This window comes from Symphalangus syndactylus, chromosome 10 (genome assembly GCF_028878055.3).
Source record: "Symphalangus syndactylus isolate Jambi chromosome 10, NHGRI_mSymSyn1-v2.1_pri, whole genome shotgun sequence".
NCBI lineage: Eukaryota > Metazoa > Chordata > Mammalia > Primates > Hylobatidae > Symphalangus > Symphalangus syndactylus.
This window is the reverse complement of record NC_072432.2, coordinates 42,920,640-42,934,748: the sequence shown is the minus strand read 5'-3', so window position 1 is coordinate 42,934,748 and position 14,109 is coordinate 42,920,640. Positions and strand designations below refer to the sequence as shown.

The window sequence follows — 14,109 nt, the reverse complement described above, 5'->3', positions numbered from 1 at the left end:
ACCTTATGCTTTGGGATTCACTCATTAGCCTATAACAAGAGACACCGGAAGAAGCAACCCCATGACAACACTGGGAGCTGTATTACAGTAAGGGTTCTGCGCAGGACACCATTGTAGTGGCAACTTGAATTCTCTCAGAATAAACTTTTCTCTGAATGAAAACTACCAGACCCGCCTAGGAAATTTGGCACTGCTGTCTTGTTAATGTGCAGGATTTTAAAGCAGATGTGTTATGTTCTCAGCACATGCCTGGCTGAATCCTAACTTTCATATTTCCATTTTTTCCTCTGCCTTGATTGTCTCACAAACTTATTTTTATATTTTACATGGTTTGAATGTGTGAAATATTATAAGCAAGCTTAAATACATAAATTAATAGTCAATATTCATTTATGGTTTATAAACTGACAATAGAGCTTTTTCATGAAAGAACTATGGGCCCCTCCACAGTACATCAAATGAGCATAAATCCAATTAGGTAAGAGGTAATCATACTTATTTAAGTTTAGCATCGTGGTGATCTTCACCTCTGATGAGTTTAAACTTCAGTTGCCATTTATGTGATGGCCCGCTGTCAAGTATTACTGGGCAGAGCACCACAGTTCGCTCGATACAGGACAGAGTAGAAAACCCATAAGTAGCTGGGCACTGTGGCTCACGCCTATAATCCCAGCACTTTGGGAGGCTGAGACAGGCAGATTGCTTGAGTTCACCAGTTCGGGACCAGCCTGGGCAACATGGAGGGACCCCTATTTCTACTAAAAATACGAAAATTAGCCAGGGGTGGTGCTGCATGCCAGTAATCCCAGCTACATGGCAGGAGGCTGAGGCAGGAAAATCACTTGAACCCAGGAGACAAATGTTGCAATGAGCCGAGATTGTGCTACTGCACTCCAGTCTGGGACAGGGCAAGACTTCATCTCAAAAAATAACATAAACCAAAAACTAAAAACCCCACAAACTTCTACAACATTAGCAAGGGGCTGCTAATGATAGGGATCAGCCTGTACAGACAGAATTTGAAAATTCAACCTTTTTTGTTCTCATTATGATGCATATCTTTGTGAGTCAATCTTTACAAGTTAGGTGGGGTTCCTTCAGTACACACATATGATTTCAGTTAGCTACAGAATTATAGGTGAACTGCTCTTGAGTATTATTACATGAGGGTGAAAAGATACCTTGGATAAATAAATTAATATTGACCTGAAGAAGAGTTTTTTTTTTGTTTTTTTTTTGAGACGGAGTCTCGCTGTGGCCCAGGCTGGAGTGCAGTGGCGCAATCTCGGCTCACTGCAAGCTCCGCCTCCCGGGTTCACGCTATTCTCCTGCCTCAGCCTCTCCGAGTAGCTGGGACTACAGGCGCCCGCCACCACGCCCGGCTAATTTTTTGTATTGTTTAGTAGAGACGGGGTTTCACCGTGTTCGCCAGGATGGTCTCGATCTCCTGACCTCGTGATCCACCCGCCTCGGCCTCCCAAAGTGCTGGGATTACAAGCGTGAGCCACCGCGCCTGGCCAAGAGTTTGTTTTTTTATTTGAAAATAGATTTAAAAGCCACGAAGTAAATAGCAAAGTTTATAGAAGATACTGCAAAGAAAGGGGTCTTATACCTATATGTATTTAATGTTTGTGTGCTGAAAAAGAATATATCTACTCAAACACATATAATTATATATATATGAAATTGGCACAACAATGTTCTCTGCAAATTACTGAAAATTGAAGGCTTATTAACTAAAAATTCATTATTTGAAACTATGCAGCTCTTAAAGTTCAGCTCTAGCAAGTCAGTGTAGTGTGGAATGTAGACTGGCAATTTTAAGTATATATTGTGCTTGTTATTAATGAATACATAGAAATGAAAGATAAAAGAATAGCTTTCTATCCTTGTGCCTCCTTTGATTACAGTTTGAAACTGATTTTGAATTCAATTAAATATTTGACTGAAACATTTGCTTTTTGTTTCCTTTTAAACATGATTAAAAGTATTTTTCTTTATAATTAATAAAATCAATTCTTCAGAATGTGTGGCAGTGGATGTTGTGGTATGCTACCAGGATCCCCTTTCAAGCCTGGTCCCTCCTGTTGGAAGTGTTGACGGTGAAAGTCTCAGCTTCTCTCTCCTGGAATCACCCTCAGTGGTGCAGAGCTGACTTGGCCCTGGTTACACATGCTGGTGGGGTAGGGAGTAAAGGAGGGTCTTCATCCACTGACTAGTCTATGTAGGGGAATACAGGTCTGCTCACCCCTTCAGCCTCAGGGTGCTATAACTCTGAAGGGCCACGTGAGCTTCAGATTCCTACGGAGTCCTCATGTGTTGTGTTTGCTTTGCAGGTCAATTTCTCCCTCTGCCCAACCATTGCCTTTATTCCTCCACCTGATATGCTAGTACCCTTAGCCTATTGTTCCTAAGGGCACCCCTCAATACACTGGCTGCATGTATGACTCCATTTCACAGTATTTCATGGAGATTCCACTTAAGACAAAGAGCAAATCTATTTAGACACTCTCAGAGAGGAAAGATTAGTGTCGAGCATTTTAAGAAACTTCACTGGGAATTCTTTATAACAGTTTTAATTCAAAAAAATAGTTAAACATCTGTGATATTCTAGGCATTGTACTAAGCAGGAGAGATATAAAGTTAAGTACAATAGAATTCTTGATCTCATGGAACTCACTGGCATGAAACACAAATTTTATAAGTGAATATAATTGAAATGAGACAAGCCCTATATTAGGAGTACGGACAAACTGCTCTGAAAGTATTGAGAAAGGAATGCCTAGCCTCCTTCCACTGTGAGGCAGGAATGGCTTCACTAAAGACATTTGAAAGAAATCCTTGAAAAGGCTTAGCTCTTTCAAATCATCCTTTCTCTTCTTTCTCTCACATCACACATCCAAGGTCTCAACAAAAGCCGTTATCTCTATTTTTAAATATATCTGAAATCCTGGCCTCACCACCTCCACTGCTTCCATTCTACGGTAGCTTAACATCTCTCATAGCTGCAGTCTCATCACTGGTCTTCCTGCTTCTCCCCTTGCCCAGTATGGTCCATTCTCAACACAGCAGCCAGATGACTCTGCTAATGGATGTCAGGTCATGAGTTCCTCTGCTGAAAAGATTCCAAAGTGTTCCCAACTTATCCTCAAAACCAAATATGGGCCGGGTGTGGTGGGTCACTCCTGTAATCCCAATATTTTGGGAAGCTGAAGTGGGCAAAATCGCTTGTGCCCAGGAGTTTGAAACCAGCTTTGGTGACATGGTGAAACTACATCCCTACAAAAAAGTGCAAAAAAGTAGCTGGGCATGGTGGCACATGCCTGTAGTCCCAGCTATCTGGGATGCTGGGGTGGGAGAATCACCTGAGCCTGGGAGATTGAGGCTGCAATGAGCTGTGATCGCGCCACTGCACTCCAGCCTGGTGACAGAATGAGACCCCCATCTCAAAAATCAAACAAACAAACAAACAAAACCAAAGATAATTCCAACACCTACAGAACCCTATGCCATCTACACACACCCCTTCCATCTTTAGCCCAGGCCTTACCTTTCTCGCTGCATCTGTGGATGTCCTCTCACTCACTCTTCTAGCCACTCTGGCCTCACTGCTGTCTTTGGGACCCACCAGCACACTCCTGCCTCAGGGTTTTTGTGCCAGCCGCTGTCCCCTCTGCCTGATTCCCTCTTACCCCTCCTTCAGGTCTTTGCAATTGTCAACTTCCTCAGCAAAGCTTCCTGACCACTCCCTCCCAGCCCTACAAATTCCCTATTCCTGCTGTATTTTTTCTTCGTGGCACTTACCATCTGCTCTAGACTGGATGATCATTCATTTTATTTAGAGTTTGCCTTTCCTCACCGCTACATGAGCTCCATGAGGGCAAGGATGGTTGCATGTTTTGTTTCTAGTACCAACCCCAATACCCACAATTGTCCCAAGAACAGAGTGAATCTTCACTTAGTATTTGTCTAAGTGAACAATTACTAAGTGAACAAATACATACAAACATATACACATATGTTGTGAAAGGTAGTAAGATAAGGGTGCAATGCTTCAGCATGAAGAATAGCTGAAAGGCATGGAAATCAAAGTAGTTTTAATCTAGTGTGACTACTAGATTAAATGTAGAAATTCTTACCCTTCTGAGCTAGAAACATAGGTTGGATATGTAAACCACAAAATGTGGTTGTTATTGGCTGAACTACATCCCACTCCCCCAAATTCTGATGGGGAAGCCCTAACCCTCAGTATCTCAGGATGTGACTATATTGGCATACAAGCCTTTTAAAGAGGTGATCAAGTTAAAATGAAGCTGTTACGGTGGGCCCCAATCCAATCTGACTGGCGTCCTTATAAGAAGAAGAAATTTGGACACACAAAGAGACACCAGGGATGTGCGCACACACAGAGGAAAGACTATGTGAAGACACAGTGAGAAAGAAGCCACCGGCAAGCCAAGAAGAGGGGCCTCAGGAGAAACCAAACCTGCTGACACCTTGAGATCGCCCTTCCAGTCTTCAGAACTGTGAGAAAATGAGTTTCTATTGTTTAAGCCATCCAGTCCGTGGTGTTTTGTTATGTAAGCCCTAGAAAACTAATTCAATGATATATGCCATTATAAGGAATTTTGCCTATCTCACATGTCACTATAAAATTTGAAGCAGGAATGGAGGCAACATGAGAGGTGTATTTATCTGTTCTCACGCTGCTAATAAAGACATACCCCAGACTGGGTAATTTATAAAGGAAAGAGGCTTAATGGACTCACAGTTCCACAGGGCTGGGGAGGCCTCATAATCATGGTGGAAGATGAAGGAAGAGCAAGGAACATCTTACATGGTGGCAGGCAAGAGGGCATGCACAAGGGAACTCCCCTTTATAAAAACATCAGATCTCCTGAGACTTATTCACTATCATAGAACAGCACGGGGAAAACCCACCCCCATGATTCAGTTCACTCCCACCAGTTCACTCCCACGACACATGGGGATGATTACAATTCGAGGTGAGATTTGGGTGGGACACAGAACCAAACCTTATCAAGAGGAGACCTAAGTTTTAGAAAGACTGTGTTTGTGGTAACAGGGAGGAAGGGCTGGAACAGAGGAAAGACTTGAGCCATGGAGAGTAACTGGAAGGTCTGCAACGGTCCACATCTAAATGAAGAAGCAAGGGAGTCAGAGACAAGTATAAATTGGGGGAGGCTTTAGAAGCAGGATTGATGGGATTTAGAGCTAAGTGATATTGGCATCCAACACAAAATCGAATTAGTAAAATGTAAAGATGTAAAGGGTTCGGAAAAGAAAACACACGGATTTCAGTGCTTTGTCATGTATGAGAACATTTCTCAATATAAAACCTTGAGACAGGTTATATGGCATCCATGTTGCTGAAGACAGAGAGAATATTTACTGAGGAAAGGGCTCTGCAAGCTGCAGCCTCCTTCTCCTTAGTGGTGATAACATGCATATTAGTGTATTAAATCATCTGAGAAGTTTTGAAATGAAGAAGCTTCTATAACTTTGTCAAAAAATATATTTCTCACATTTATTTGATTATGGAAGCCTTTTTTGCAAGGTACCTTTTAACCTTTTCCTGAACATGTATGCTCTAGAAATTAACATAATTTGGAAAACAGTGCTGTGTGTGGTCCAATGTACTAGACTGGTTCCAAAATAAATAGAGAAGCTTTATCTTGGTAATCTCTATTTTGAATAGGAAAATGACTCAACTTGGTCTTAAAGTGGTAGAATGAACTCATTCAAGGAATGATATATGCCATTCTAAGGATTGATTTTCCTATCGTCTAATTCCTACTAGATTTTTAAAAAAATCAAAATCTTTGGAAAGTAGCACAGTTCTTTCACATCCCTAAAGAAAATTACTCAGTGCCTTAAAACAAAAAATAAAATAAAAAAAATTGAACTCATGGACATAGAGAATAAAAGATAGTTACTAGAGGCTGGGAAGGGTAGTGGTAGGGTTTTGCGGGGAGGTGGGGATGATTAATGAGTACAAAAAAATAGAAGGAATGAATAAGACCTACTATTTGATAGCACAACAGGGTGACTATGGTCAATAATAACTTAACTGTTCATTTAAAAATAACTAAAAGAGTATAATTGAATTGTTTGTAACACAAAAGGATAAATGCCAGAGGGGTGGATACCTCATTCCCCACGATATGATTATTAGGCATTGCATGCCTGTATCAAAACATCTCATGTACCATGTAAATATATACACCTACTATGTACCCACAAAAATTAAAAACTAAAAAAGAAAATTAAAAATAAAATGAAATCCTGGTGACCTAAGAGGAATATGTGGCTCAAATGCAGAAATCTGGGAGCAGTTTTTTTCCAGGATTTTGTTTGTTTGTTTGTTTGTTTGTTTATTTGAGATAGTCTTGCTCTGTAGCCCAGACTGGAGTGCAGTGGTGTAATCTCGGCTCACTGCCAGCTCCGCCTCCTGGGTTCAGGCCATTCTCCTGCCTCAGCCTCCCTCCCGAGTAGCTGGGACTACAGGCGCCTGCCACCATGCCCGGCTAATTTTTTGTATTTTTAGTAGAAACGGGGTTTCACCGCGTTAACCAGGATGGTCTCGATCTCCTAACCTCGTGATCCGCCCACCTCGGCCTCCCAAAGTGCTGGGATTACAGGCGTGAGTCACTGCGCCTGGCCTTTCCAGGATTTTTGACCAGTTTTCTTTGGTGCTGGAGTAGTCACAGTGTAAACTTTCCTTTATGTGCATCAGCTTCTGAGACCCAAGGTGCTTATGTACAATGACTCACATGCAATGCGCACATATGCCTTCCGGCTCTTTGTGGTACCCGCTGAGCTCCAGGCCACACACTGGCACCAGTAATCTTCAGGTCCAAAGAGTTCTTCCACTTGCTGGCGCGAAATCTCAATGCTCACTTCCCGGACAATGAGACCTGACAAGAGAAAAAGAAAGGTTTAAGTCAACACAAGATTCATACTAAACAAATATAAACCATCACTTCATATTTTTCCCCCAGTCATCCCTTTTGATGCCATAGATCAACAACCCAGATATTGTCTCTCATCTCTTTTGATTTTCTTCTCATTCCAGTTATTTTACTCAACTTTTTCATTCTCTTATTTGCTAGTTCAAATCTTCTGGATTATTCTGAGGATGAAAGTAGAATGGCTCTATCACTCCACAAAATAATTCCTTTCCCAATATAGCTTGCTATTTTTTAACCTTCCTCTCTATATTGAAATATAAACTTGAATTTCACATCTTCTAGGGTTTTTCCCTCAATTATATAGTTGTGGGTAAAATAACCATATGTACACAGATTTACAAAGCTAAAACCAACAGTCATGGTGATTATTTAATAACTAAATTACTTTAGCCGTTGTGTTTCAATTAAATGGCACATCGTTTTCCTTGAAAGAGATACTAGCCTTAGTTAACAAACTTCTGGTACCGTATCCAAAGAATATATAAGTTTAAGGTTTTCGTGCATAAAATTTTGAAAGCCCAAAATGTTTCTCTGTAATTGTAATGTACCAAAACCTTGTTAAAGGTAAAGTAGCCTCCTGCTAAAATGCTCAAGTAATTGGAATTTATTTCACAGCATTATGTAATCTTGAACAACAAAAAAGTTGAACTAAGCATCTGGGATTATCATTTTAGAGGTATTTATCTTGAATTATCAAGGCTGTTTCAGACATTCATTTTTCAATGCGCCTCTTTGCCCTGAGCAACAGGGGTTATCTGAACAACACATGTGGGCAACTGCCAGTTCTCCCAGAGCTTGAACTCTCACACTTCCAGCACAGAGTGTCCATTGAGGGAACCAGCAGAACACCCTAGGGAGGAGGAGAATTTGCTTTGGGTCAAGTATAGGTGTAGTAAGAATGACTAAATGTATTGTTTTGCACTATTCACATGTCCATCTATTCATTTATTCTTTGAATAAATATTTATTTAGTATCAATTATGTAAAAGATACTGTATCAGCACTTGTGAAAGTAATCAGTAAGATAGTCCTTCCCCTCAAGGAACTTATATTATTGTGAAGAGGTATCATATTAACAATGCATTACACAACTTATTATTTAGGTACAATTGCATTCAATGCTGCAAAGGAGAGGCATAGGGATGAGTGTGAGTAATCAGGGAACCCAATCTAGCGTGAAGGATCCAGTATGAGTTAGCTTGGCTCAATCATAGGGTGAGCAGGAGGGACGGGACATATGGGAAAGAGCAGGAAAGAGCAGGAAAGGGAATTAGGAGTTTGAGAATTTAGGAGAAGACAACTGAGCACCACCCACAGAGAATAGTGCCATGAGATGAAGCTAGAGACAAGAAAGGGGCTAGTTTATATAGTTGTGCAGACCAGTGTTTCTGAAAGTGTGGCCCCCAGAGCAGCTTCATCAGTATCACCTGGGAAGCTGCTGCAAATGCATATTCTCAGGCTCCATGCCAAACTCACTGAATAGGAATCTCTGGGGGTGGGGTCCAGCAATCTGTGTTTTGACAAGCCTGCCAAGTAATCCCAATGCATGCTGAGTTTGAGAACTACTCACATCTACAATGTTTAAAATTCGCAGTTTCCCCCAGGCACTGTGGCTCACGCCTGTATTCCCAGCACTTTGGGAAGCCAAGGCAGGCGGATCACTTGAGGTCAGGAGTTCGAGACTAGTCTTGCCAGCATGGTGAAACCCTGTCTCTACTAAAAATACAAAAATTAGCTGGGCATGGTGGCGCACGCCTGTAATCCCAGCTACTCGGGAGTCTGAGGCAGGAGAATCGCTTGAACCTTGGAGATGGAGGTTGCAGTGAGCCGAGATCGCACCACTGCACTCCAGCCTGGGCAATGAGCGAGACTTTGTCTCAGATATTTTCAGTTTCTTCCTAAAAGCCATGGATATTACTAAAGTGTTTTAAGCAAGTAGATGACATGATCAGATCAGAATTAAATATATACATATATATGATATGTAAAAGAGATATAGATATGTGTGTATGTGTATGTGTGAATGTATATATCTGTGTGTATGTGTATGTGTATTCAATTCTTTATAGTTTAACAAGTTCATAAAAGTTACAATTTCTCAAAATGTTTGATTATAGGGGACAGGAGAGGGTATATTTTCTGGAACTCCTTAAAAACTGTATTTTAGAACTTTCCTTAACACCTAGAAAATATTCAAATGACTAAACACACTCAGGGAAATTAACAACTACCCAATGGGAGTAGGAGTTGTCCCACTGGGGGAACAAACAATATTTCCTATCAAGAGCTGATGGGGCTTGTGCCATAGAAACTACTAAGCTCATAGGCCCATTAATGACTAGCTAAATGGGAATGAAGCCCAAGAAAGTGGGTTTTATAATCCCAAGGCATGACAGGATCCTAAGGGGCAACTCTATTGTCAAAAGCTTATGAAGTACATTTAAAATTATTTCAATGTTTTGAAAATTAGTAATCCTTGTATGTTTATATATTAACCAGTTTGAAAAGAATTTCCAAGTAAGTGGCATATTCCAATCCATCACCCTTCTGTGGAAAGAAGATTGGTATATTATTTTAGCCAATGTCTAACTAATGTAACAATCCTCTCAGCAAAAATCCCAGGCCATTAACAAATAACACCACTTTGCCTCCTCTTTCCTGGTCCCTACTCGGGCCTCTCATTTTTGTATCTTATTGTATTTTTTCACATTATTTCAATTCTGGAAATCCATGGGAAGATGGAATCACAACCTCTTTCCCCAGTCCCCATATCTTTCTCTCTTTTTTCCCCCTACTCTCTGATGTTCGATGGTTTTTTCCTGCTTTACTTATTTATACATTCCCTCTTCATGGGGAAATCAGTTACTGGAAACAAACCTCTTCCTTTAAGATTACTGTAATAACTTACAGTCACCAAAGGGCTGATAAATTTGCAATATGTGTTTCCTTAGAACTATAATGGCTCTTTATACGATGCAGAGCAGCAACAAATACACTCAGGATATTAAAACCACATCCAAATATTTGGTGTCCCAAGATGATAACTTCAGGTCTCATTCTCCCCCACTTTTACTTAAAGCAATTACAGGAAGCCTAATTAAATGCTGGAGGAATTCAGTAGGTCCACTGTATCCTGTAGCTCAAATAGGCTCATGGATGGTTCTACTGACCACAAATCTGAAGCCTTTTAAAAAGCCACAGACCAACCCTCCTGCTACAGGAGTTATTCATAGTCTGAATGCTCTGAATTGTATGGCTCAGGCTCCCCCTGGGCACTGGAGTCAAGCACACACTGATTTTTGTATTCAGCTTCACAGATGTCCCATTCAGGAGGAGCTGAGTTGTGTACAGTTGTCCTATTACATAGCCCAAAGTTCACATTCCAACTTTTGGTCAACAACACAAGAATAAGAAAGAACCGAAGCATGAAGTATCTAAATACTTATGACTCAGAAGAATTCCATAGAATTGACTGCATTATTCAGACTCTGAGATACTTGGTTACATGCCATGTTTTCATAACCATAGGTAAGTTTATTACCTATGATAGTTCGTTCATCAGACTACAGCCTAGTGGTTTGGGTAAAAGTAGATAATATTTTTTCTCTTTGAACCTATAATTTCAAATCTGCTTGAAGTCTGGAGATGGAAAAAGCAAACTACCTCGAATTTGAAATGCCATCAGCATTACTTCTAAGGTGGGTTGCTTTGAAGAGCATTTGGGAACTTGAAATTGGTTTCAGGTTATTTAAGGGTGGGGGAAATGCTTTGGTCTACAGGACTTACTCAAATACAAATGTGTAGTTTCCATCACATCTGATAACATCAAAGATTTCCCATCATGGTGCTTCCTTTAATAGTGGCATCTCAAGGATGCATGCTGTTTGAAGTTTGCAGTGATTTGCTTTTATAATAGGATTCGTTGTGGTTTGGGAGCCAGAGTGCAGGAAAGTAATTAGCATGTTATTCCAAGAAGTCTTATGATGAGTATGAGTGTGCACTTGTTAATAATACATTTCAAATGAACATAGAAATTCAGATTCCAATGCAACCCTCTGACTGGATCTTTGTGAGGTCATACATGAATATGGCAATAAGACCTGATAATGACATGACATTTTTATTTTTAGCATACATTTAATTTCATAATAGTGGTAAGGCACCACAAATACTGTTTTTCTAGGATACTACCAGAAAGTGAGCACAAATACATGCTTAATCCAATTAAATGATTACTTAAAATAATATCTTTATTTCCCCAAAATGTAATCTACAGTGCTATCAAACAAATTAAGTATTAAAGTCCATTAATAACATATTATGTTAAGTTGCAGAAATGTAAGGATGAATCAAACATTACTCAGCCTTAAGCTCTTCATATATTTTATTTATTTTTATTTTTATTTATTTTTTTTTTTCGAGACAGAGTCTTGCTCTGTCACCCAGGCTGGAATGCAGTGGTGCGATCTCAGCTCACTGCAAGCTCTGCCTCCTGGGTTCACGCTATTCTCCTGCCTCAGCCTCCCGAGTAGCTGGGACTACAGGTGCCCGCCACCATGCCCGGCTAATTTTTTGTATTTTTAGTAGAAACAGGTTTCACCGCGTTAACCAGGATGGTCTCGATCTCCTAACCTCGTGATCCACCCCCCTCGGCCTGGCAAAGTGCTGGGATTACAGGCGTGAGCCACCACGCCCGCCTCTTCATATATTTTATAAACATATCTTGTTTATTAGGTGATACTGAAAACAATCACACATCATCTTAAAACACATTTTCATGATCATGAATTTGCACCTTCTGATACTCCATGTATGTTTCTTTCAAAAGTATCCTAACGCAACTTTAGACTTAGGTATTATGTATGCCTGAGTTGATTCTCCCCATGACTTTATCTTTCTTATGGCAAAAGGAAGTTTTAAGATACCATGTTGTGCAGGTCTGGCAATTTGACTTTCTCCAGCAATCTCTCTAACTGGAGAAGAACTGCAGAGCTCGCTCCACCAAATTTCATTATAGTACATTCACAGTTAGGACACAGGTTGGTAAGAAATATACAAAGCTGCAGGTTGGGATGTTCTGGAATATATTACGGTTTTATTGAATTAGTGTGATCTTTTCATACTTTCTTCCAGTGCCTCATTCTATTATAAGCTTTTACTAGTATTATTTAAAATATGAAACATATCAGTTCTAGATGTCTTAATATTAATTAAATCACAAAAACACCCTGTCATTATTTAGAAGGATGTCATACCATAAAAACTGATTATTGTTTTAGCATCTTATAACTCTCGTTAAAGTAATTAAAGTGTGATAACTTAAAAGGCAGAATTTCAAAATCAAGATACAATGTTGTGTTACATGAAGTCACTTAACAATCTTTAACTACTATAGCAGGAAGAAATTGTATACACAAAATTTACCTACTCTTTGAAATGTTTTGATTAAATTTTTAATATAACGTTTAATATATAAGCAAACTATATAATTTAACTAAAATTATTTTGTGCAAGTGGGAATTGCAACTTACTGGTGTATTAGCTTTATTATGAGTATAATTTTGTTAAAGTTACAGCTACTATCTTTGTGATTAAGATGAATGTAAGAAATGCAACACTTACAGAGACTGAATCATGAAGGAATAGAAAACTTGAACAGACCAATGATCAGTAAGATGATTAAATCAGAAATAAAAAGTCTCCCATCAAATAAAGGCCCAGGACCTGCACTTTTATTTAAGAAGAACTAACCTTAACTTTTCTCAAACTCTTCCAAAAAATTAAAGAAGAGAGACTACTTCCAAATTCATATTACAAAGCCAGCATTATCCTCTTACCAAAACCTGCTGAGGACACTACAAGAAAAGAAAAGTACAGGCCAATAACCCTGATAAACAAAGATGCAAAAATCATCAACAAAATACTAGCAAACCAAATGCAACAGCACATTAAAAGGATCATGCACCCTTATCAAGTGGGATATATCCCTGGGATGCAAGGATGTTTCAACATTTACAAATCAATCAGTGTAATACATCACATCAACAAAATGAAGGATAAAAATCAGACGATCATCTTAATAGTTGTAGAAAGAACATTTGACAAAATTCAACATCCTTTAATGAGAAAAACTCTCAACAAATTGGATAGAAAATGAATGTATCTCAACACAATAAAGCTATATATGACAAGCCCAGACCTAGCATTATGTTCAACAGTGAAAAGTTGAAAGTTTTTCCTCTAAGATCAGGAACAAGACAAGGATGCCCACTCTTGCTATTTCTATTCAACATAGCACTGTAAGTCTTAGATGGATCAATTATGCAAGAGGAAAAAAATTCTGAATCACAAAGGAAGAAGGAAATTGTCTCTGCTTGCAGATGATGTGCTGTTACATTTGGAGAATCCTATAGACTAAATGAAACTGTTAAAATTAATAAATGAATTCAGTACAGTTGCAGGACACAAAATCAACATATAAATATCAGTAATGATTCTATACATGAATAATAAGCTTTCCCAAAATGAAACAAAGAAAATAACCCCATGTATAATAGCTACACAAATAATAAAATACATAGAAATAAATTTAACCAAAGAGATGAAAGAGCTGTACACTGAAAACAGTAAAACATTAATGAAATAAATTGAAGAAGAAAAACATTAATGGAAGGCCAGGTGTAGTGGCTCATGCCTGTAATCCCAGCAGTTTGGGAGGCTGAGGCGGGCGGATCACGTGAGGTCAGGAGTTTGAGACCAGCCTGGCCAAGATGGTGAAACTCTGTCTCTACTAAAAATACAAAAATAAGCTGAGCATGGTGGCAGGCGCCTGTAATCCCAGCTACTTGGGAGGCTGAGGCAGAGAATTGCTTGAGAGACAGAAGTTTCAGCGATTCGAGATTGCACCACTGCACTCCAGCCTGGCCGACGAAGCAAGACTCTGTCTCAAAAAAACAAAAAAAAAAAAAAGAAAAAAAAGAAAAAAAAAGAACGAGAAAAACATTAATGGAAAGATATGTTCATGGATTCGAAAAACTAACATTATTAAAATGTTCATATTACACAAAGTGGTCTACAAATTTAATGCAATCCATATCAAAACTCCAATGACAATTTT

At 39.3% G+C, this 14,109-nt stretch overlaps 1 protein-coding gene across 1 annotated transcript in view; it reads right to left on the bottom strand.

Moving 5' to 3' along the window:
- The window catches only part of UNC5C (unc-5 netrin receptor C), a 397,344-nt gene that overhangs the window by 135,400 nt on the left and 247,835 nt on the right, over nt 1–14,109 (bottom strand). The window contains exon 3 of the mRNA XM_055296967.2: nt 6,795–6,938. Coding sequence (XP_055152942.2) covers nt 6,795–6,938 — 144 coding nt within the window. The remainder of the gene's footprint in view (nt 1–6,794; nt 6,939–14,109) is intronic.